The following is a 25193-nucleotide window of genomic DNA, read 5'->3' as shown; positions in this document are numbered from 1 at the left end:
TCTCTCCCCATGTGTGTGACAGGGTCAAGCTTAATCGGCCAGACTCGCCAGAGACGGGCGTCACCTCGATCACACAAGACCGACGAACCAGTGTCCGTAATGAGGGGGTCTACATTACTACACAAAGGTACATACAACATAACCTGCTTTCATAGCGAGCAGTTACTCTACAGCGTCAGGTTTGGTACGCAACTGATAATGCCCCTTCCCTCATCTTTCTAATCTTGCATACATTCCTCCTTCCTTCCTCCCTCCTTAATTCTTTTTTCACATCTCCTTACTCCCTGTTCTTACATACATTCTTCCTCCCTTCCTTCCCTCCCTCCCTTTCAACCATCAAAATTTCTTCCTTACATTCCTTCATTATCTACTTCTCTTCTTGCTTACTTTGTCACTATATTCTTACTTGACTGTGAGCCTCTCCTTTTGTTACAGACGTCTTGTCACTCTGCAAAATTGTGCAACGGGTGTGTGTGTGTGTTTCAGGAGAGAGGAGGACCGAGGAGAATCAGTAATGGAGATGGAAGACAATGAGAGTTACATGCTTGAGAGAGAACCCCAAGACCGCGAGAGGAGGAATATTCAGGAGGAACCCAGTGTTCCCGAAACCACACAGTCGCCTACTCCTATGGTGGATTCGGCAGACGAGCTCTCCCTGCCCTATGTGTTCACGGTGAGTGAGCTGTAGTGTGTGCTGCATTGTGTGCTGCAGTATCTCAGTACTCTGACGTGTGTGTGTGTGTGTGTGTGTGTGTGTGTAGGCCATGCTGAACACTCTCAGAACTCTGAATGCAGTGGAGCTGCTGTGTTTCGTGCGCAGTCTGAGATCGCAGAGTAAAGGTAAGCTCGAGTTCCGGCAGCTGGAGCAGGAGGGCGAGATCGACGTCCTTGGCGTGGTGGACCGGATGATGGAGAAATGGGACAAAGGAGATGCGCTGAGCAGCACCATACGTACGCTGTATGAAATCAACAAGCATGCTGTCGCTAGCTCACTGGAGAGCGTGTGCAGGAGAGGTAGGGTTCAGGAGAAGTGAGGTAAAGACTGCTGTAATGCGCCTGATAATCAACAGCTTCTCTAACTCTCTCTCTCTCTCTCCCCAGCGTTGGTGCAGTTCGAGCTGAGATGCAGTCACACGCGCCGTTATTACAGTCTCTACGAGGGAGCCAGTCGCCCAGGGCAGCAGCGCTACATCAGGCACGTCTACGTAGACTCGCCCATTGTGCCCCAAACCCCAACCGGCGAGGGACTGCCGATCAGTTTTAGCGACCTTTTCTCTCCCATCGAGGGCGAAGATCGCGTCCGTGTCGTTGTGACAACAGGCATCCCGGTCGTCGGCCTTACGGTGAAAGTGCAGATGTTCATCATGGACTGGACGGAGGAACGGGTGTGTCAGGACTTCCAGTTCGTGTTCGCGCTTCCGGGTCGCGACCTTCACCTTGTCCGAAACTCGGAGCAGACTTTCCTGGAGTTTCTTGCCGCGTTTTACCCCGAAGCGAAGCACGCGGAATTCCTGGCAAGCCAAAACTGCGCCGTGCTCTTCGTCATCGATGCGCTCGAGCTCTGCAGGCAACCCCTCGATTTTCAGAACAATCCCATCGTCACGGAGATCACGACTCCTGCTCCGGCGGACGCCCTTCTCACTAGTTTAATCAAAGGAGACTTGTTACCTCACGCCTGCGTTTGGATCACAGTCCGTTGTCCCACCGCTCGGAAAATCCCGTCAGGTTGCCGCTACAGATTTACAGAGCTGAAAGGATTCGGCGACGCACAGAAGGACGAGTACTTCACTAAACGGACTAAAGACCCGACGCTCGGCAGACGCGTCCTAGCTTGCGTCAAAAGTACTCCAGGTCTGTACGACGCCTGCTATCTGCCCCTCTTTTCCTGGATCGTGTCCTTCGTTTACGAGCTGCGCTTACAGAACAGAGGGTTCGTAGAGTCGGTGCCAGCCCTCACCACTTTTTACGTGCAGTACGTCATCGTGGTGACGAACCGGAAGATCGAGCGCTCCGTTGGTACGGGGTTCGACGCATCCCAGTGGAAAGAATCTGACGTAAACTTCTTGTTGAAGATGGGCGAGCTAGCGCTGAAGATGCTGAACGAAGAAAAGAACGTCTTCTACGAAGACGCAGTGTCCCGTTCGGCACTGGACCTCCACGACGTCACTCATCGAGTCGGGATCTCGTTCGAAACAGACGAACCTACGAACAAGAATGGGCGGAGCTTCAGGTTCGTCCACCCCAGCCTTCAGATGTTCATGGCTGCCGTGTACGTCTACGTCAAGTTTCGGATGACCGGGGAAAACATGTTTGAGCGGCAGAGAAGCGGCAGAGACCGGTCCGTCTGTGAGCTTTTCAAACCCGTCATCGACCGCGTGCTCGCCAGACGCGACGGGCACATGGACCTGTTCCTGCGCTTCCTGTTGGGGCTGGTGGCTCGCGTGACGGAAAAGACCCTGCGTGGCCACCTGCTGCCTCAGCGTCACCCCGAGCCGAAGGGCGTCGAGGACATGATCAAGTACGCCAGGAAGAGGATAAAGGAGAACGCCGTACCCGAGCGGTGTAGAAATTTGGAACTGTGTCTCACGGAGCTGGAAGAGGGCATGAAGGGTTGATGGGAGATCGGCTGGTGATTGAAAAAGTGGTTCATATAGTAGCAGAACATCTAAATGAAGAGAGGCTTTCGTTATTTTGTCTGATTGAGAGTGATTTTTTAATGAGAAGTTCTTTAATGAGTGTTTACCTCTGACTAACGAGAGATAGATGGGTGTTTTTTTCCACAGCACATTCAAAAACAAGAACCAGCCCAACTGGGTAAACCGAAATAACTTTATTTCTAGTTCATTTTCCCCAAAAGCTTGTGAACGATATGCTGTTGGGGGAAAAAACTGCTTAAAAAGAATGCTATTTTAATTGACACGAACATTGATTATGGATAGCCAGAGTGCGCTTGTAGAAAGGATGAGGCTGTATAAAAACTTTTTTTTTAAAATACAGTCATGTGTGAAACGTTTTTAAACGTAGCCTGTTATTGTCAAATTTGTTGTTTATTTATTGTCAGATCTCTATTCTAATATGCCACTGAAAGCACTCCATTTTGAGTAATCATAACGACGACAAGCCTCCTCGTGTCCGAGTGGAACGAGGCGCTACCGTTAGTTTGCCATGTTTAGGCTAGTTTTGAACGTTCTTGTGTGCATGCTGTCTCTGGTATGTGCATGACCGATCAGAGACCGATGGCGTCGCTAGCCCCGCCCCTACGCACTCGTAGGGAAATTCCTGAAGTTTCTTCAGGAGAAATATGCTTACTTGAGCAGGTAACAAAACACATCTGGCTTGAATCCTTGGTAGTACTATTAAGGGGAACAGAACCATCAATCTTGTGACGTTTCCTCTAGAGTGAGTGTGTGTGTGGTGGATGACTGGCCTCTTACTCCAGACTACATCCCAAATGGTTATCCTACTTCAAAACAGAATGGCACCTTCGTCCTTGCTCCAGTTGAGTTTGGGCATTTGCACACTACATCGCCCACTGACAGAATAAGACTTTCCTCATTACTGATATTTATGGCTCGTTGACCCAATAAAGTAGCCATAAATTGGACGTCTACTAAGGACACTAAACAGCGAGGAATTTTGAACATATGATAGTGGGAGTATCTTACACACACAGTTCGGTGTGGTCCATTACTAGATCTAAAAAGACAACTTCCTGTTTACATTTGACAATAAATGTTCATGTGTGTATGGGAGTGATGAGAATAAATGGGATTGGTGCTTCTCCTCAGCTGTGAATGTGTTTTTTTTGTGTTTTTGTTTGTTTGTTTGTTTGTTTATCACTGCAGGTGAACAGGTGGATAATTCACAGCCTTCCTTCGACAAATTACATCTGGGAGATGTCTGAGCTTACCTGTGTCATAATAAATGCCATTTTGCTGTCCCACCTCATTTAAATCTGCATTTTTGAGCTTGTTTTAGGAGTGTCATTAAGGGGGAAAGAGCAGTTGTGATCAATGCATCCCATTCCATCCAATCCTGTCCCATCCCGTCCCATCTTACTTCATCCTATCCTATCCCATCCTATTCTGTCCCGTCTTGTCCTGTCCCATCCAATTCTCTACTATCCCACTCATTCTCTCCCAGCCCATCTTCTCCCAACCCCTTCTCTTCCATCCCATATTTCCAATTCCCACTTAAACCACATTCAAAGATTGACTTTTATATGGGAGCTTAATTCATCAGGAAGGGATTCAGTGCAAAAACTGACCCAACGCTTTACTATTTGTGTAATTATTTCAAGGGATCGTGCGAACAGAAATGGATACGTTAACGTGTAGAACCTTACGAGCGTTTACACGTCAGACTGCTTAGTACCAGAACATCTAGGTTTAAGCGTATGCGTCTGATTTAAAAACGGTGAACCCCAATCCAAACATCACTGAAAATATCGAATAATCGGCTACTCATTTGGGCTGAGAATGAAAATTCTTCATTAGTTGAATGGTACTCTCGATACATGGATTTATTATTTCTGAATAAATCACCAACAAGCTTGTTTAGATGGAGAAGATGTATTTGAATTTGACATACAATTCACACCAAAACCTACCGATTTATATTTCACATCCTGTGTAACTGGTCTTACAATGGCGAATAAAAGGGAGATTTGGTAGTAAAATACCGTTTTAAAGCTGCAAAGTGGGATTTCAGCAGTCTGGTGTAAGAATTCCAGATTTTCGTCGAATGTTCTCGAACGCCTGTGAGAAATTCTGTACGGAGATGCCCGAGTACACCCGAACTCGCTACGAAAGTTCGCGAAGTTTCCGGAATGTTCCGAGGTTTCCCGGAAGCCTGTCAAGGAGCGCGCGAGCCGGCTCACAATACAATAGCGCTGTCGGTCGCGTGCTTCTCTGTAACTTATTTTTGTGTACGGGAATTCAAATCAAACTCTCTCTCTCTCTCTCTTCAGCTCAAAATTGTCGTTTTGTGAGTTTATGTCATGTCTTTACTCTGTTATAACAAAGGATGTGGGCAGCGTTTTGACCCGGACAACAATCCGGAAGGTAAGATAATACAATTTCCTAATTTATTTGATGTATTTTTGACCGTTTGGTCTGGCGTTGAGCTAAAGCTAAATGTGGGAAGGTTAAAGTAAGGATAACGGGATCTACACAAACATTAAACTCGCTTTATTTTAGATGTAAACGTCTGTCTGTAATAAGAAGAAAGTTTCATAGTTTAGAAAAGGTCTTAAAATGTATTAAAAACAGATTTCTGGAGTAAATGAAGCTGAGTGAGACAGAGGATTTTTTCAGTGAAATTAGTGGCTAACTTTGTAACTACAGTTAAAGGAAAAAAAAAAAGTCAACAGTATTTTAATTAACATGTATTTTTTTAACTGTATCTTTGCGTATCTTCCGGATATAAATATGTAAATTGTGACTTCATACTTTCTCCACTACATTCCAAGTGCCCTGATATGCGGGGGTGGTTTCACAATAGAAACCATCACAGGAATTCTAATGGTTTCCTCTACAAATACCATTATTGTTATTGGTGTCCACTAGACATAACATTTGGTATCTTTAGTCATTGGTCTGATAATGTTTCCTGTAAGATGCGTAATTACCATTTTTCTGGAAGGAGTCTCCAGTGTTAGTGCTTGATTTGTTAACATTCAGAGGTAAAGCTGTGTGTTTACATTTTCTATGTTCAGGACAGAGGATTTGACACTTTGAGGTTCCTCAGGATCTCGATAAGCCAATTTTTTTTTGTCTGTATCTGAGAGAGAGAGCGCAAACGAGAGAGATTGAGGGAAAGAACGTTTATAGCTGCTTTAACGTACGTGAGAACAGGAACTCGTTTTGTGGACGTTCCACAACAGGGAACGTAACTATAAATGGATAAAATAAAAATAAAAAAGGTCACGTGTCCTTTATTAATAAATGAGCTAAATAAAAATTGTGACCATTTGTAAATCGGTGTGGTTGTAATAAAAGAAATATCTTCGTAATTATGTAATAGCTGTCGAGCAATTTTATCTTCAGCCACTCTGAGAAGAAACGTGCTCATGTCTCGTTCCAGACGCGTGCACTTACCATCCTGGAGTTCCGGTTTTCCATGATGCCCTGAAAGTAAGTCGCCCAACAGCCTTAATGTGCTTTCTTTCATTGCATAGTTACAGCAAATGGTTGACTTAACATTCTTGTGTGTGTGTGTGTGTGTGTGTGTGTGTGTGTGTGTGTGTGTAACACAGGGTTGGTCATGTTGCAAGAGACGCACTACGGACTTCTCGGATTTCCTCAGCATCGCTGTAAGTGAGCAGCTCTGAGGCACGGCTGTGTCTCAAACCTCGCCGTGTTCACTACGTAGCACTGTACTGCGTGAGCTTTACTGAAATAATGTATCCAGAGCCCTTGAACGGTGAAATCCCACAATGCACTGCAAGCCACTTGGGTTTGGCTAAAGTAGTTGTGTGTGTGTGTGTTCTAGAACAACGTGGTTCTGTTGTCACAGACCTTTCCAGAACTTTGTTGTGTTGTATTGTTTGCTCTAGAACAGCATGGTTCTGTTCTAGAACTAATGTGTATTGTCATAGAGCTCGGTATTTAAGAAATGTGGTGGTGTGTGCTGCTCTTCTAGAACTGTGTGGTTCTCGTCTGGTAGTGTGTTTGTTTTAGCGATGTGTTGTGTGGTTCTGTTCTATAACTGTGTTATTAATAGTTGTAGAACCATTGTGCACCATTATGTGGTTTTGTCCTAGAACCATATGGTCACGTGGTTGTGTTCTAAACTTCATATTGTGTGGTCCTGTTGTAGAATTGTACTGTTGTCTAGTTCTAGAGAATCAGGGTCCTGTTCCAGAATTGTCTGTTGTCTAGTTTTCTTCTAAAACCACATGGTTCGGTTCTGGAAGTTTGTGGAAAATGGTTCTGTTCTAGAATTGCATTGTTGTATAGTCCTGCTCCAGAACAAAATGATTCTGTTCTAGAACACAGTGGTTCTAAGCGGCATACCCCCAGTGTTCTGTTCTAGAAATGTATTATTGTCTAGCTATGTTCTAGAACACCATGGCTCTGTTTTAAACGGCATAATGCTTGGTACTATTATGAACCTATTTTTTCTAAGTTTTTTCCCCCCTAAATTCTCTTTTAAAATTGTATTGTTGTGGGACTCTGTTTAAATATGGTGTTGTTACAAGTTCTAGAACGGTTTGTTGGTATTCTAGAACCATGTCGTGGTGTGGTTCTGTACTAGAGCTTGTTGGTTGTTTGTGTCTGTGTTCCAGGGCTGCACTAAAGGTCACCATAACAAGGAGAAACCCCCCGAGCCGGTGAAGCCCGAGGTGAAGAGTTCAGGAGAGAAGAAGGAGCTGGAGGATCTGAAACCGCGCTTTAATGAATACGTCATACAGGCTCCTAAACCCGTGGAGTTCATCCAGAGACCCAGGTACAGAGCTCCAACACACACACACACACACCATTACAGTTCAGAGTATAATGTTACACTCTAATAGATATCACTAATCCTCTGTGTGTGTGTGTGTGTGTGTTTCAGTGCTGATGAGCCACTGGTGGAACTGCAGCAGAAAGTGTCTCCGTCTCTGAGACAGGCACTCCAGAACCTCAAACTAGCAGAATCCAGTCAGATTTCAGAGAAAGGTAAACCTCGGCCAATCAGAACAGTTCACCGGAACCGAGAGGCTCAATGACCACAGCCTGATCATGGTGTGTGTGTGTGTTTTGCAGAGGATGAGGGGAATGAGGTGAAAATTGGAACAGCGTGTAAAAACAGGGGTTGCTCTAAGGTACCACAAACACACCCCTCTTGCTTCTTTATGGTCTAACAGCTATTATGGAGTGTGAAATACTCTGTGTGTGTGTGTGTGTGTGTGTGTGTGTGTGTGTGTGTGTGTGTGTGTGTTTCTTTCAGACTTTCTCTTTACCAGCAACTGACCAGGACAAGTGTGTGTTTCATCCAGGATTTCCCATCTTCCATGAGGGGTGAGAGAGAAACAGACACACACTACTGTATGGAACCTCTATTCAGTGCGAGTAACGTGTGTGTGTGTGTAGGATGAAATACTGGAGCTGCTGTCGGAGGAAAACGTCGGACTTCAACACATTTCTTTCTCAGGAGGGATGCAGCACAGGAGATCACGTGTGGAGGAACGACAGTGTAAGGGAAACGTACACACACGTGAACAGTCTCTGAAATTCTTATCAAGCATGACATTATTTTGACTCGCTGCGTGTGGGTGTGTGTGCGTGTAGGGGAAGAAGGTGGTACCGTGTCGCTTTGATTGGCATCAGACTGCTAGTCATGTGACCATCTCCATCTATGCAAAACACTCCAACCCAGAGCTGTGTTCAGTACAGGCCAACAGCACCAAGGTGAGTTTGTGTATACTGTGTGTGTGTGTGTGTGTGTGTGTGTTGACACTTACATTCTTCCTGTGTGTGTGATTTTGTACAAATGACTGTTTGCCCTTACTTTAAACCGTGTGTGTGTGTGTGTTCTCCATGGTAGGTGTGTATCAGAGTGATCTTTGAGGGAGAGAAGGAGTTTGAACAGAATATCAGTCTCTGGGGGGTGAGTGTACCAGAACTCCGCACTAATGAACATGAAACCTTGACCAATCAGAGCACAGAGAACTGTAAATGTAGACCAATCACAGCACAGAGAATGCTGACCGATCAGAATGCAAAGAAAGAGAAACAATGACCACTGATTAACGTGTTTCAGTGAGAAGGTAGAAGTGAGGTCACTGTTCTGTTGTGTCCCGGCAGGTCATTGATGTCAGCAGGAGTGCCACGAACATGATGGCTGCCAAAATCGAGATAGTCATGAAGAAGGCGGAGCCGATGTCGTGGGCGCGGCTCGAACTGCCACCGCCCACTCCTGTATCGACCAATGAGAAGAAAGCAAAGGAGTGTGTGTAGAAGAAAAAAAAGGACTGACAGTGTACCGACTGTTAAGAGAGCTAGCTCAGAACAACACACGCTGTATTTCTGTACTGTACACACACGTGCACACACTCATTTCTCGTTTGTGTTCGATTTAATCACCACGCATCAGTTTTCACACTAGACTTTGGCTCCGTCTCATTTGCCCTTCGCAGACTACCGTTGTTCCTTAAAAGATGCTAGAGGGGTACAGGAATGTGAAAACTGTGTGTCAACTGTGTCCCAAATTATTGTTGTATGTTTTGCTAATTGGGCAAGATAGCTTTTGAACATTCATAGTCCCATTCACAGAAGCATGATGGGTAATATATTCCAGTAATATGTTAATGAGTAGTGAGCTGATTGGATAGTCAACATTAAGACGTTTGAGGCATTCCTGAACCTTTTACAGATAGTAAGAATGTCTAATAATAAAAATAAAATAAACAAAGGTCTGATTGTGGGCCTTGCTGCATTTCCCTGTGCCCTCGCTGACTCTCCCTTGTGCACTTTGAAAGAAATCCCAGAATGCACTGCTTAGGTTTTTTTTTTTTTTTGTCTAATTAACATACTCGATGGTAGAGAACACCCATAAACGATGGACACTGTGAGAGTCAAGCATAAATCTAACGCACCTCCTGATTTTGCTCTCTGGGCCAACAAGAGGCGGGGCTTAAATTTTTAAGGTAACAATTAGCCAATCACAAGCATAATCCTCACTCCAATAGTTTACCTAATGTTACTTTACACTTTGCATAATATTTCGTTTGCAGGTTTGCGATCAGCTAATGAACTTGATCTTAAACCCTCATCACTCTAAAGACGGCCACGTCATGACCGTGGTCTAACAGCTCAAGTGAGAAGTCCCGATGCTTATTTCTAGATCATTTCCTCAGCTCACTATAACAAGTTTTTTTAAACCTACTACAAACGGCCAACGAACAAGTCTACAGCTGTGACCTCATTAAATATGCGAGGTGCTATGAATATGAGCGAACGTAGGATACGGAAAGCAGTGAAGCTGGGAATTACCCCATATAGGCTGAAAGTCTTCGTCCAAATTTCTGATCAGGTTAAAGCAAAAGCAAAAGAAGCTCTTATTTAATAAATGATGTCAGCGAACTACATTCTTAAAGATTGCAGACCCCTCATTGGCTATGCTTTATCTTGTCATTAATTTTTAATATGACGGGTTTAAAAAACAAAAAGCCGTAACCACGGCTTTTAAAATGTAGTCAAATCTAAGAAACAAAGCCGTCTCTATGTAAGAGGTCCGGTGCGTACCCCGAACGTCACTGAAACTCCGTGCACGCTGTACGACTTTCCGAATTCCATAAATGCCACAGAGCTTACTCTTAATGCGACTCTTTCTCCTCACACAATCCTGCTGTCTGACCTCCACAAACCCAGAGGATGATCACAGACACCATGAACTCGTGTAGCATGGATGTGGGTCATTGTAAGAATTATTTTTTAATTACAAACAAAACATGATTTTTAAAAAGCTACCGTGAGAGGAAATGATACATTTTTACTTCGTAGTAGTTTTGTTCATGTTCATCAGAGGATAACGTCAAAGAAGGTCATGTCATTTAGATTAGTACAGAATGTTTATCTGCTTACAGAGACATGTTATTCTGTTAAAGGTTCGACCCTGAAACAAAGCCTGTTTGAAGTACCTCACACTGCTCCTTATCGGTACGTAGAAGTGTCTCGTGCCCTGCGCTTCATATATATGTATATAGTAGATGTTTACCATAAGCGCCTCAGAGCGCTCTCATTATTCTGTCCTTCTTTCTTCTGTAATAAAGCTTTTCACCTGTGAGGACGAGCCTGCGAGTGTTGTCTAGTCTCCACGACACGACTCGTTGATCGACTGATTTGATTGGATAAGGAATAGAACACTTGGCGCAGTGCTGCTTTAGGAAAAAAAATAAAAAATCAACTACGGGCTGGTGAAGCGGAGATTACTGTTAAAGTTGATTCTTTTCCCGTAACTGCACATCCAAGTTGTTTTATTCCTCCAACAACACAGCAACCTGAAACTGGAGACTTGTTCCATAAATGTTGCAGAAACATCTCAAAGAAAGATTCGTCGTATCACAGTGTGTATATATTTATATTTGTTAAATAACAATAGTGTGTTTTTTAAGATTAGATTACTGTTAGTCTAAGATTACGTGGCGTCCCGGCGCGTAGACGTGATAACGTATTAATAATGAATAAACCTGTGATTCGAAGCTGCACTACTCTCAGAGCTGCTGTTATAGAAAACTAATCGACATCCTCCGACCAATCAGAGTCGCATATTCAGTCGTGACGGAACCACAGCGGTCGCTGCTCGGACCTGCTCTCCACTCCATCCTGGGCGTCTGTATGTAGAAGTGGGCGGATAGCGTCCTGTCATGTTGCGACGGTTGTTTGATTTTTCTGTGGAAGGGAACTGGTAATGATTCAAATTTAGGAGAAAATCTCAGGTGGCCTGAGCGTAAGCTAAGATGGTCTTGAGGTCAGAGAGATCAAAGGGGGCGGAGCGTATCGGCGGCGGCGTTGACGGTGAAAGCAGCGATGCTGATCTGTCTCTTCACCTCGCTCCAGGCTCTCTCAGGCTCGGCGGCGTTCTCGATGTCAAACAGAGCGTCGTAAATCCCGGGGAACGACTCGCCCACGTACTTATTGTGGCTGCTGGGAGCGAACACCACGTGTCTGCAGGACAGAGAGAAAAATGAGACGTACAGCTTTCGCAACTTCCCCACCTTCGGTTCATTCGGGTCTGTCGATTTCCTTCTCCTTCATCTGTAGCGGTTTGTGGGGGGAAAAAACCAAAAGCAAACACAACAAATGCCTACATGAGCAGAAGTGTAAAAGCTTGACCTTATCTAATACTCATTCTGTCCTCGTCCCTTAGAGGGAGCTCTTTTAGAGACAGAAAAACAAAACCTGGCTTTGTCTCATTTTACGAGATTCCCTCCCTTCCCTTCCCTGTACACTACAGCGAGCTGAAACGTCCAACGTGTTCACTTCCCTTCCTCTGTTCTCGGTCATGTCCCCGTCCTGTGATGTTCAAGCCTCGTTCTTCGAACTTTGTGCACGGAAGTGTAAAGAGACGCAGCCGTCCGTGTCGTGTCGATGACATCATGAGGTGAGACGTGTTTACCTGTGGAAGGGTCGACCGGGAAGGCCGAGAGGATCGATAAACGACCGCTCCAGATACATCAGCTGATCGTTCACCATCCGCACTGAGAGAGAACTGAGAGAGACAGAAAGGGACACAGTGAGACAGATGGAGAACGAGAGAAAAATCGAGACAGACCGAGAAAAAAAGACAAAGTGAGATGGGAAGACAGCAAGAGATGGAGAAGGAGAGACCGAGAGATAGAGAGAGAGAAAGAGAGAGATGGTAACACAGCGTGGAGACAGAAGGATGGAGAATGAGAGACACAGAGAGAGAGAGAGAGACAGGAAGACAGTGAAAAATTGAGAGCGGGTGAGAGACAGATGGAAAATAATAGAGAGAGGGGGAGACAGAAAGAGACAGATGGGGAGACGGAGACATGGGGAAGGTGAGAATTTGAGAGACATAGAAAGATGGGGACAGAGAGACCGACGGAGAGGAAAAAAAAAAGACAGAAAGCGAGATGGGAAGACAGCAAGAGATTGAGAGACGGATGAAGAATGAGCGTCAGAGAGAGACAGATAGTGAGAGTGGAATAGAAAGGGAAAGAGACAGTAACAGAGTTAGAAAGAGAAAGATTGAAAGATCGAGAGAGAGACAGACAGGCAAATAGAGACAGAAAGACAGTGATGAGAGATACAGACAGAGAGGAACAGAGAGCAAGAGAGACAGGGAGTGAGAGACCGGGAGATGGACAGATGGAGAAATACAGAGAGAGGCAGAGGAAGCGTTAGTGGGTGTCGGAATGTCACTGATGTTTGAGATTTGCTGTATAGTAGTGTGAGTGTGTGTGTGAGTGAGTGTGTGTGTGTTTGTGTGTGTGTTTGTGTGTTAGTTACTTGGTTGTGTCGAGTGTGTTCAGGTGCTGCTGAAACCCCTGTACCGCTTGTGTGAAATTGTCCACTGCTGAGAACAGAGCATCTGTAACACACACACACACACACACACACACACACACACACACACACTTGAGTTTCCTATTCAGCATTCTGAGCTTCCAATAAGCCAAAACTCTTCTGTACAAGCCTGTGGATTTCAGATTAAACAAGAGTGATGGAGAGAGAGTGTGTGTGTGTGTGTGTGTGTGTGTGTGTGTGTGTGTGTGTGTGTGTGTCTCACCGAACGTCACGGCGTAGCGCTCCATCTCCTGCGGGTGTTTCTGCGCGAGCCGGTGGATGGTGTGTGTGTACTGAGAGAGAGCGAGGGCATACTCGTTGCAGTCCAGCGGCAGCACAGGGTCGTTGGCTAAGCGGAAAACCACACCCCCTCGCACACGTGTCGTCGCCTCCATGCGGCGAAAGGTGGGGTCGTAGAAACGCTCGACCAGCTCGAACGTCTCGTACACGCTGTGGTAGACTGGATAACTGCTGTACCTCTCCGTCTTCTGTGGTACCACACACACACACACACACACACACACACACACCGTAAGTGTATGCAAGACATGTATACACACACACACACACACTCTCTCTCTCTCTTACTCTGTTCTTGGTGTATCTCGCTCGCCCGGATGCAATTCCCAGTCTGATGAAGAACGCTTCGAAATCGCTGCCTGATCCGAGCTTACTGATCCTACACACACACCCACACACACACACATTCAGTTACAAACCACATACTAGTGACTGTGTGTCCAGCCCTCCCCATGCTGAGGTTTTGTAAATGTGTGTGAGAATAAGAGAAGAAAGGGGCGGTGCTTGGCTCTCACCGGGGCGCGTCCCGATTATCAGTCCAGTTGTCTCGTTTGTGCCAGCTGTCGTACAGAGTCATTCCCTCCTCCCCTTCCTCTGGACTCATCACCTACACACACGCACACACACGCACACACACACGCACACATCACTTAGCATTAGCCGGCGAAACCCAGAACGTTCGAAACCCAACCGTTGACCTTTGACCCACCTGTTTGGTGATGTTGTAAGCCAGTGTATGTAGAGACGGAGTGCAGTCTACTCTCAACGTGTACATACCTATACACACACACGCACACACACACACACATAGTCAATCCAAGTGAAATATTGATGCATTTCCTGTGCGTGTGTGTGTGTGCGTGTGTGTGTGTGTGTGTCTCACCCTCAATAGCGGAGTCTGCGTTGATGTATGCTACAGCTCTCTGCTGGAGCATTTTAGCATTTTCCTACACACACACACACACACACACACTGTTACACACTCACATACTAATAAACACCCACTATAATTTCTTGCTCTCTCACCTCCGCCCACTCTGTGGATCCCAGCAGGCCGAACTCTTCAGCATCCCAACTAGCAAAGATCAGTGTGCGCCTGGGCCGCCAGCCTGACACACAAACACACACACACAGGTTGTAATATCTGCACTATTGATGCAAGTACTGTGGAATTACTGTGTTAATAGCATTGTGTGTGTGTGTGTGTGTGAGACCTTTCTGCAGGAGTTTCCCAGCTGCTCTGACTGTCTCATGTGTTGCTGAAGCTCCAGTCACAGGATCGATTCCCCCAAACACCCACGCGTCACGATGACCACCTAATATGACGATCCGATCTACACGCGCACACACACGCTAAACATGTAAGTGTTTACATAAGTGGTAAGAGTGTGTGTGTGTGTGTTTGATGTTAACTGGAAACGTGTGTGCACCTGGCTCCTGCGCTCCTCTTATTTGGCCAATCACATTGTAGATCCGGGTCACCTGCTTGTAGCTGTGCACGTTCATGCGCACTTTACTGAAACGAAACACACGAGGGTTAGCAGCTGCGGTGAGGGAAGAGGAGGAAATAGTATTTGGGACAGAGCCGTGTCGTCGCCTCACTTTAGTGCGAAGTCACCGATGAACCCGGGTCCGATACGATACGACACGTTCAGAGCTCCTTTCCAGTCAGGGGGCGGAGACGCTCCGCCCATATTCCTACAGGAAGCGAGGAAGTGACATCACAACTTAGTCCTACAGCAGATTCACTGGTATTAAAAATTACACACACGTCATTATGGATCATGTTCTGCATTAAATCTGACTCACTTCAGCAGATGAACAGCATCTCTGTAGCCAATAGGATGTACTGGAATTTTGGGAAGCCCCACCCTCTTGTCTTGACTGAATCTGTAAGTGTATTCTACGGAGAGGGAAAAAAAACTTTAATATTTACGAGATAAATCCAGAACATACCATAAATATGTAATGTAATAATAATGAAGAATTTTAATTTGAAGAGTGTGGAGGATAAGTTAGCGCACCTTTAGCGGGATAGCCGGGGGTTAAGGGGTCTCCGGCCCCGTTCAGATTCAGGATGTTGCCCCGTTGTACGCCGCCTTCCGGCAGGTTCCATCCTTCAGGGTACGGCTTCACACCCTCTGCGCAGTAATCCGCCGGGTCTGAGTAAAACACGATGCCTTTGGCACCAGCTAACATGGCGTTTTTTACCTAACACACACACACACACACACCTTACTGATTGCTACATGCCCACAAGACCCGAAGTACACCGGTGAAGCACCATGCTAGCGTGAATGCAGGCTAATCTTGCAACCTAGCATATCCAGGTAAAGTTTGGAGAGAAACTGACGAGCTAATTTATCAAAAAGATAGATCTTTGACAAATTCTAGATGACAACCACAAGCTAACATTGATGACTTGGACATTTTAAGGTGAGTTCATTAAACTTCAAAGGTGCAATAGGTAAGAGTTTTTCCCCCCAAGATTAGATCTCTGATGGTTTGAACATTTGAATTATTGTTTTTTTTTTACTCCTTGAGACCACGCCGATTCAAGTCTATGTCCATGAAGCTCCGCCCCCAGGATCTACAGTGGGAGAAGAGGCCCATCCAATCACAAACGAGCATTCCGGATCCGAATTCACTTTTCCAAACAGGATTCCTCAGCCACTTAATACACTTCGTGACCTAAACTGTTTTTTCTTTTTCTTTTTTTTTTAAATCATGTAGAAATAATCTGAAAGTTCTGTAGAACAAGTAAGAAAGAAGAAGAAAAAAAATAAAATCAAAACTTTCGCTATCGTACCTTTTAAACTTACACACTGCATCCAGTCTTTGTGTCAGTGTGCATTGTTTGGGTATATTTACATTACCCTCCATGTTTCATTTCAGAGAGCAAACTAAATGCCGGCCGTGTGGAGAGAATCACCTAGCTCGGTCTCGAACAGGTACGCGAGTTTCTTGCTACCAAGTTTAGTCAAATTTTTAGTGAAGCAAGCAGGAACCGGGAGAAAGGGAACGAGGGAAGTTCGAAGCAGAACGGATCGGAACGCAGCCGATTCTTCTTTGCTCACCTTATTGCCTCGGAAAATTTTGCCGTATCGGAGGATGACTATTTTGTCCGTACAGTTGATGCCCATCTCCCTCTGCAGTTTGAAGAAATCCTCCGTCCTGCCGTAGTTCACGTACACCAACTCGCCCTGAGGACACACACAGACGAGTCGGTCCTGCGCAGTGTTTAGTGTAGATTAGTTACACACGTTCTCATGTGCATGTCAGAACCTACTCTATGCTAACATGCGCCGTATGCTAATTGAGAGCAATGGCTGAGGCATATAACTAGCTCACTCGTGTGAACAGCACGGCGGCGTGTTCGCGAACCGAGCGGAGCTAACGGAACAAGGAAGCAAGTGCAGCTAACAGTACACCGTCAGCGATACTACCGTCAAATCTGAGGAGTTCACTCGAGGCACAGTGTTGAGCTAGTTAGCATTTCTACTGCTTGAAATTGCCACACGGTTTAACGCTGGCTTGGGTTTTATTTAATCGCTGTGATAATTACTACATAATACCAAACATTTTTTGACTACAAACTTCTGTAATGCTAATTCAGTATACAGAGCAGACAAAATGGCGATCGCGAGGTTCACAGAATCCGCTTTCGAGGTCTCGAAGACGCTAATGCTAATCGGTTCTTCTTCTTGCTAGCACGTTTCATTGAACTCACTTTTTACAGTTTACTTTTTAAGGAGCTCTTCGCTTGCTTGATATTTATGTTTAGTTAACACATTCCAGTGACGGATCCTTAGCTAGCTAGCTAGATTGTACCATCAGCTAGCTAGCTTGAGGTTGTTTTTTTTGTGTGTGTTTTTTCCCGCAAACGTACGTTTCAATACTATGGAAGCCCATTTCCGGCACGGAGGGGAAAAAAATCAAAATGAATGTAATTACACAATGTAATTTTTCTCCTCATAATTGCGGGTTCATAATCGCACAATTTTGACTTTATTTCTTGCAAATTAAGAGTTTACATCTCACAATCCGGACGTTTTTTTCCTCGTAATTGAGGCTTTCACTTGACGCAGTACCTTAAATGTGACCAGCTTCAGGTAACGAGCGTGCGCTAGCGTCTGGTTTTCCTCGTCTTGTCCTTGACTCTGAGTGTTGATCTTCTAGCTATAGCCTGTTTATAATGGAGAATGACTGATGCTTTATCCGTGCGTTCTTTGTGTCTCACTAAACGCCAACTGGACGTCTCAATGTTTGAGAAATACGACCTTTTATTTTCCTCTCCGTGGTGGAAAAGGGCTTCTATACAATATACAATACAGCCATGTAACCGTCAGGGTCCGTGGTAGCAGGGCGGACCGGGCCGGTGTGCATCGTTACCTCTGGTTGTCCTTGTGCAGAGTAGGCGTTGTACGGAGGAACGATGTCACTCACGTTCTCATAACCCTCAGGTACCGGTTCAGCCAGAGACGACTTCACGACCTGTGTGTGTGTAAACATAAACACACTATTAATGACGACGACGACTAACTGCGGCGGTGGGATTTATTTCCGTATAATCAATCCACAGCGCTGCTGAATTTGCAAATCAGATTGGTCAGGAGGTGTTGACGGATTTAAACGAATACCTTATCGTTTCTATAGTAACAGCTCTTCACAGGTAATTCTATTACTCGATTATAAACGTACTGTTTTGCCAGAATTTTATTAATACGTTTCGTTTATTCTGTTAGTTACACGGATAGTATTCAAAGTCGTAACCATTAGTATACCGTAGGACGTGAGGAAATAAAACACGGGGGCATGGCATCGTAGGAAAATAATCATCCGCAGGGCGGTGCCATACCGTTACCACCATTACGGCACATCCCCAAAGTCTTTTATTCCCCTTAAACCACAGCAACTTGTCAACGTTTACAACATTCATTAAATCAAATCAAATGTTTCTTTGTTTTTCAATTTATTATCTGATTATAGTCACATTTAAATGTTGTAGAGGTTAATTCTTGTTATCGCTTAAGTCATAACCGTCTTCCGTCACCAGCCTTTAATTTACCAAGAGAACCTAAACGTCCCGTTAGAAAGCACTGAAAGTGGAGACTCCTTCCGAAAACGCCGATTAACATTTTCAATAACGGGAAACGTCACCATCGCGACACTCTTTGTTAAATTAACCACACTTTTTAATTTTTTTTAAACGTTTATTATAAGTATTAGAACATCTGGCGCGTCCACCGCACAAGCCACCCGTGTAAGATGTTACTATAGAAACGACAGCGCATTAGAACGAGCGCGTTCATAAAAACCGGCGACGTTGAATTACAGCCAGACCTGCTGTCAGAGCTGCCGGTTTGGAGAATCCATCTTCTACTGAACGGCGTTCATGGTACGGTTTAAAGACGTACAGTGCTATATTTTCATACGGGTGCGGTCTCGTGACATCATAAACGATAAAGTCACGGCACGCACACGCACACGTAGTCACGTGGTGGGTGGGCGGTTCAGCTGACAGGAATCTGGAGGAGGTAAAAGAAAGCAAAACAACATCAATCATCCTCCATTGCAGTTTCAATGACTTTCTTCATTTCCTTTGTCCTTTCCACGGTCGTTTTTCCTCTTTACGAAGATACACGTGTGTGCGTGTGCGCTGCCGAGTTCACGACGAACGTCTCCGTTAGAAGTGCGGTTGCTAAGAAACTTTCATCATCATCATCTTCGTCACAAAGTCATGTGCATCCAGGTCTGCTGTTTAATAATTACAGGTCTGTTTTTTTTGTTCCAGTCCTCACGTCAGCGTTAATGTACACCTCTAGAATAGATGTAATATATAACTAGCTTCAGCCGCTACATCGTTTTAAACAAAATACTTATTTCGACGAACCTCTCAATAGAACCAGCTCATCTGAAGCTTGAGATTAAACTCATAATTATTACTGACGTATCTCTGGGATTACTCTCTCACCTCAATCGTCGTTACGGACTGTATTTGAAAAGATTACACTGTATTTTAGCTTATAGGAAGCCACCGAATTGAGTGTACAGATGTACTGTACCCGTCAGTGGCGCTTTCTAAACCTGAAACGTGTTCGGAGTTATGGATGAGGGGCTTGGATTAGGATTAGTTAGGAGGACGGGGTGTTGTACTGTGCAGGGTGTACCTCGTCTCCGTGCTGGTCGACTATAGAGATGTAGTTCGGCCTGGTCGCGTTCGGATACGAGAGCAGAACATCGTACCACACGAGCTCGGCCGAGTCGAGCCCGAACGCTAGCCACTCCTTGCGAATCTGCTCGGCCAATCGCAGGTTCTGCTCCGTTCCCGCCAAGTGGGGCAGATGAGTGAACTTCCTGTTCGGGCAGAAGCAAGCGAGATGATCTACTGTAGCTAAGGTACGTATGGGAAAGTCGCGTGCGTGTATTTGTGTGTACCTAAGATACTGTTTGATGTTTCCCGCACGGATTTCTTCCAGGAACTCCCGCAGGAAGTCACGTGTCGGCTTCTCATGCTGCGTGTCGGCAGGTCTCGCGAACCACCCTAGGACGAAAAGACAGCGTAAACCGCTGGACTGTCCGAGATGTCTTCACTCCCCTGCTCTAACGCTCGCATACAAAGGGTCCGAAGATCAGAGTACGTCCGCTTCCGAGAGTCTAAAATAAAACACTGTGTGGTAGGTACGGGTCAATAATTTATCAGCTATTTTGTGAAAAGTTCACGAAAATCAATGAAACACCATGAGCGATCTACTCATGGTGAGATTGCTCAATAATTCAGATTAAAAAGGAATCCATGCTTTGGGATTTATTATTCATTGCAGTGCTGCAGCGGCGCTTTAATCTTTTAGTCTGTCCAGTTCTCTCACTTTATCATCTGTACACTCTGTCCAAACAGATCGGCTTCCCAAGCGTCAGCGTTCACGCCGAACACCACCATCAACCCCACCGTGCTCGTCTTCTCGTAGACGACTCGAGTAAAATTCTCTCAGGAGTCAGAGGAGATTCGTGCTCAAAACAACAACAACAACAACAAAACAAGAGTGACACAGTGAAGATGTGTTTTTTGCTGTGATGAAACCAAGATCCTATATTTGGTATTTATCTAGTATACACACACACATGCAATATAATATTATTTATATATATATATATATATATATATATATATATATATATATATATATATATATAGAGAGAGAGAGAGAGAGAGAGAGAGAGAGAGAGAGAGATGCTCATGTACGTGTATATATTCTGTAGATTTTTCATAATTTACACACACTGTATTAGAGTCCAAACCTCCTTAGGTCTTTAAATGAAAAGTCTTACTGAATAGATTAATTCGATTTTTTCTGCAGTTAAATGTTGAGAAAGCAATCTGTTTGGGGTTAACGGTTACTGGAGGGCCGGCCACACAGAGAGAGAGAGAGAGAGAGAGAGAGAGAGAGAGAGAGAGAGAGAGAGCAAGCAAGCAACATTATGCTGTTATGTAAAAGTTCCTACGCTGGGCTCGTGCAGCCGCACAGCTGGCCACCGAATCCGACGCCTTTTCTCTTTTTTTGCCTCGCGCTGCACGAGCCACCCGCTGGAAGTCAGAGAAAACTCTCTCTTTCTCCCACTCACACTCCCTCACACCCCCACAAGCACGTGCGAAACCTTACCGATGATAAAGCCCACGATGAACAAGAGCGTGAAGACGGTGAACCACTGCAACCAGTGCACGAGCTTCTTGTTCGCTCCCATTGAAGTGCGTGCGAGAGTTTGCGGTGAAGTCCACGCAGCGCACGCACACACCCAGCTTCGGACTCTGGCTTTATGCAGGAGGGTGGGGGGGAGGCGGAGGAGGAGGAGAGGTCTGTGTGTGTCTGCGTGAGACAGCGCGCGAGAGAGAGAGAGCGGCATAATTAGCATGCTCATTTGCATACTGACACGTGATTGGAGGATATGCAGAGTATGGCGTCTCTGCAGAGCAAATAAAAGGACGTTTTCCAATTAATGGGCGTTTCTCAAACCAGATTTGTTCAAATCGAGTGGGCGGTTCCCAATTCTTTCTTCTCTCAAAAACCCAAGAAGTGATGTGGAAAAGTGGAGAAAGACGAGAGGGATTGACTGCCCAGTTCATTATAAGAAGCTCCAAGAGTTAGTTATTATCTAAAATTCGCTATCTATTTCGTGCATGTAACTGTTTGTCACTTTAGCCGTGTTGAGAACGATAGCTTGCTTAACTCTTTTCCGCAGGCACGTCCATCCATCCGTTTTCTATATCCTTCAGGGTCACGGAGAACCTGGAGCCTATCCCAGGGAGGATTGGTCACAAGGTGGGGTACACCCCGGACAGGGTGCCAATCCATCACAGGGCACACTCACACACCCATTCATACACTACGGACACTTTAGACACGCCAATCAGCCTACCATGCGTGTCTTTGGACAGGGGGAGGAAACCGGAGTACCCGGAGGAAACCCCCGCAGCACGGGGAGAACATGCAAACTCCGCACACACACACAGGGCCACGGCGGGACTCGAACCCCCGACCCTGGAGGTGTGATGTGAACGTGCTAATTACTAAGCCGCCATGTGTTTTAATTCTAATTCCAATTACATGATAGCAATTGCTAATCGAGTCTATAAGCTTAGCTAGTTAGCTTGCCAGACTAGATTAGGCACTGCGTAACGTAGCTTGTTAAGTTATTAAATTGTTTTCAAGTAAAAATTTAAAGCAATAATATAATATGGTGGAGAAAAAGAGTTTCAAATTTAAATGTATATACTGTACATTTCCTCTTTCTTTATCTACTTGAAAAATCAATGATGGAAAAAAAATAAAAAATCCAAAAGGACCTCGGCCATTCAGGAACGATCGTAAACCTCAAAGATGATTCGCTTGGACGTTTGGTTGTACGCATGTTCATTACGTAAATACTTTGAATCTTAATGAATTTTTATATGACTATGCACATTTACAAGTCTGTATGTCTTTTAGGTGTCTTCAGATAAAGAGGACGGGGCACTTAGGGGTGTACTCACTTTTGTTGCCAGCGGTTTAGACATTAATGGCTGTGTGTTGAGTTATTTTGAGGGGACAGCAAATTTACACTGTTACACAAGCTGTACACTCACTACTTTACATTGTAGCACAGTGTCATTTCTTCAGTGTTGTCACATGAAAAGATATCATCAAATATTTACAAAAATGTGAGGGGTGTACTCACTTTTGTGAGATACTGTATAAGGGTGTGCAGAACGTCTTTACATTTGGTGTTGTTATTAATTTGGCATCTCTATTAGTATGCACCGCATCCTGATCTGTATTATTAATCTCATGTCACGAATTCATCGAGGTTATCCGTGGAAAGCCAGCAAAGAAAAGAACGGGGAGGCGATTCCGGACTGACTGGTATTGGTTTAGTTTGCATGAAACGCTCTACTATTGATAATAAATGTCGATTTTTTCAATTGCTGATGTTCTATATGGTCTCTTCGTCCTTGTCGTAATCAGGTGACCCGCTAAATGTAAATGTTCCCTACTTGATCGGATGCTTGAATAACGCCTATCCCGGTCTGAAAACGCCCACTGATTGGGAAACGCCCACTTATGTACTTGGCTATAGGATGCAGGATATGGTCACAACATGGGACAACGTGTGATGTGGGTGAAAAGAAAGAAAGAAAAGAAGAAAAAAACAAGTAAGGTGTTTTATGAAAATAAAATATGTTTAAAGAAAGACTGTGTAATCATATTATTTGCTTATTTTAAGATAGATAGAGAGATATATACAGTAGATGGACATTCTTACGTGATCCCCCACCCACAAGCCCTCCTGTCATACGAAGGCCATGCTTCCTTTGAGACACATGAAGAGAGCAGCTGAATCTTCTCACACTGTTGCTCATGCTTCACCACATGGCAATGTAACGACCCAGGAAAGCACTGTGAGCTTGTATCCACAGCCATGACCTCGCAGATGCTCGTGATTGGCTAGTGCATGACAGAGGGAAGAGAGGGTGTGGCATAAAGATACTGTTCAAGCCCAGATGACCCAATTATGTATATATTTGCAGCCCAGAGCCAGATCCAAAATGGGCAGGACTAGCTTCAAATCTATTATTCAGAGCTAGTTCCACCCATTTGAAGCTATAATGCCTATTTGGAGATAGATCCGAGTTGCCTGCTTTTCGAAGGGCGTGGCTTTGTACGATAAAACACGCCCACCGACCTGTAGTCTGTAGACAGAGTGGTGCAGAACTGTTCTTCACCACCAGATGGCGCTGATGACCCACTCGTCCTCAGGTCAGTGCATTACAAGCATTCGACTGTAGTACTATTCTAAAGTTTAACTTGAGGTTTTAATGTGTTTGAATTTTAGTTTAGATTTAAATTTAAAAGACGAACTTTATATTTATTATATTTTGTTTTAAGCATGTCTCTAAAACAGCTGAACATTTTTAATCATGATCAGTTCCATTTTTTGCTGAATGACTTAACCATCCCTCTCTCCCTTTTTAAAGATATAAGGATACAAGTCTAAACTGTTTCATTGTTCTCAGTTTTTTTCCTTACAATTATTAACAAATATGAAGTTACTATATGATTTGTTTTTATATTTTGTATTTCATTTGTAACCAGACAGACACCTCTGTGAACAAGAATTCAACTTTTTGTTTGTCAATAATTTTATTCCAAAACGTTTTTTTAACTGTCATACTGTGTGCATAATGTATTTGTCAGTATGATAGATTTATATCCATATCTTATATTTATACCTAGCTATGATTAGATAATATGACCTTTATATCACTATTAAGAGTTTTTTTTAAAAACAACCATAATAACATTACTCCTCCTCCTACTACTAATAATAATCTTAATCAAAATCAACTATAGTTTTATAATAGTTGTATTTCTTTAGCAACTTTCACACAACTCACAATGCGAAGGAAGCGCGTGCCGTCCTCTTCCTCCTCCTCCATGCTGTCTCTCTCTCTCTCTCTCTCTCTCTCCACACCACCCCTACAGCGGTGGGACGAGTCCAAACCCGAGCACGACGGAGAGAACACACACACACACACACACACACACACAGGGAGGAACAGAGCGCGAGCAGTGAAGTGCAGTCGGTTCGGTGTTAAACACAGAGACACCGGGAGCGCGCGCACTGTGGACATGGGTCTGTCTCTGAAGAGCTGGGTGACAAACGAGGGAGGAAAACACTGCGTGCTGGTACTGAACACACACACACACACACACACACACACGACTCTGTGTAGCATTGAAGTAGAATTAACACCTACAGCACTGAGTCAAATGTGAATGAACCTGCAGACTGCATTGACTTTAACACTTTTACTAAACACTGTCTGTGTAAACTAACACAACACAGCGCGTGCGTAGTTCAACAAACTGTGTTTTAGGTGTAATGCGTGTTAATTCAACTCAATCAACACTGCATTAATCAACACTGAAGAACTCATTAAAGTCTGATCAATTAAATGTAGTATCTGATAAATGTAGTATCTGATCAATTCAATATAGTATCTGATATATGCAGTATCTGATAAATTAAATGTAGTATCTGATAAATGTAGTATCTGATCAATTCAATGTAGTATCTGATCAATTCAATGTAGTATCTGATAAATGTAGTGTCTGATCAATTCAATGTAGTATCTGATATATGTAGTATCTGATCAATTCAATGTAGTATCTGATCAATTCAATGTAGTATCTGATAAATGTAGTGTCTGATCAATTCAATGTAGTATCTGATATATGTAGTATCTGATTAATTCAATGTAGTATCTGATGTATGTAATATCTGATCAATTAAATGTAGTATCTGATAAATGTAGTATCTGATCAATTCAATGTAGTATCT

General features: G+C 44.3%; 4 protein-coding genes across 11 annotated transcripts in view; 3 read left to right on the top strand and 1 right to left on the bottom strand.

The window, feature by feature from the left end:
• The window catches only part of nlrc3l (NLR family, CARD domain containing 3-like), a 6871-nt gene extending 3084 nt beyond the window's left edge, over positions 1 to 3787 (top strand). The window contains exons 3-6 of the mRNA XM_017491470.3: positions 23 to 127; positions 487 to 673; positions 762 to 1014; positions 1102 to 3787. Of these exons, the coding sequence (XP_017346959.1) occupies positions 23 to 127; positions 487 to 673; positions 762 to 1014; positions 1102 to 2615 (2059 nt within the window). The 3' untranslated portion in view covers positions 2616 to 3787. The remainder of the gene's footprint in view (positions 1 to 22; positions 128 to 486; positions 674 to 761; positions 1015 to 1101) is intronic.
• A 1047-nt stretch (positions 3788 to 4834) lies between these two features.
• chordc1a (cysteine and histidine-rich domain (CHORD) containing 1a) lies at positions 4835 to 9424 on the top strand. The gene is made up of 11 exons (XM_017491042.3): positions 4835 to 5063; positions 6085 to 6134; positions 6257 to 6313; positions 7289 to 7449; positions 7558 to 7661; positions 7749 to 7807; positions 7933 to 8003; positions 8076 to 8178; positions 8274 to 8393; positions 8530 to 8592; positions 8790 to 9424. Exons 1-11 carry the CDS (start codon positions 5000 to 5002, stop codon positions 8940 to 8942), a joined length of 1005 nt encoding a protein of 334 aa, XP_017346531.1. The 5' UTR covers positions 4835 to 4999; the 3' UTR covers positions 8943 to 9424.
• A 667-nt stretch (positions 9425 to 10091) lies between these two features.
• naalad2 (N-acetylated alpha-linked acidic dipeptidase 2) lies at positions 10092 to 24379 on the bottom strand. The gene is made up of 21 exons (XM_017491035.3): positions 24247 to 24379; positions 23115 to 23296; positions 20978 to 21181; positions 19755 to 19860; positions 19487 to 19673; positions 17709 to 17810; positions 16394 to 16519; positions 15341 to 15527; positions 15126 to 15219; positions 14919 to 15014; positions 14747 to 14832; positions 14531 to 14650; positions 14343 to 14425; positions 14200 to 14263; positions 14026 to 14093; positions 13832 to 13923; positions 13605 to 13695; positions 13240 to 13504; positions 12960 to 13041; positions 12103 to 12195; positions 10092 to 11651 (listed from the first exon to the last, which is right to left on the bottom strand). Exons 2-21 carry the CDS (start codon positions 23209 to 23211, stop codon positions 11465 to 11467), a joined length of 2430 nt encoding a protein of 809 aa, XP_017346524.1. The 5' UTR covers positions 23212 to 23296; positions 24247 to 24379; the 3' UTR covers positions 10092 to 11464.
• Positions 24241 to 25193, top strand: part of LOC108277955 (NADPH oxidase 4) — a 17498-nt gene continuing 16545 nt past the window's right edge. For 2 of the 8 annotated variants that reach the window (XM_053687127.1, XM_053687126.1), the window contains exon 1: positions 24247 to 24538. In XM_053687127.1, coding sequence (XP_053543102.1) covers positions 24248 to 24538 — 291 coding nt within the window. In that variant the 5' untranslated portion in view covers position 24247. Of the gene's footprint in view, positions 24539 to 25193 lie in introns of all 8 variants that reach the window. The other 6 variants (XM_053687129.1, XM_053687128.1, XM_053687132.1 and 3 more) reach the window with 5 other exon arrangements.

Source organism: Ictalurus punctatus, chromosome 17, assembly GCF_001660625.3.
Source record: "Ictalurus punctatus breed USDA103 chromosome 17, Coco_2.0, whole genome shotgun sequence".
Taxonomy (NCBI): domain Eukaryota; kingdom Metazoa; phylum Chordata; class Actinopteri; order Siluriformes; family Ictaluridae; genus Ictalurus; species Ictalurus punctatus.
The sequence above is the reverse complement of the archived record's forward strand: the minus strand, read 5'-3'. Positions and strand labels throughout refer to the sequence as shown.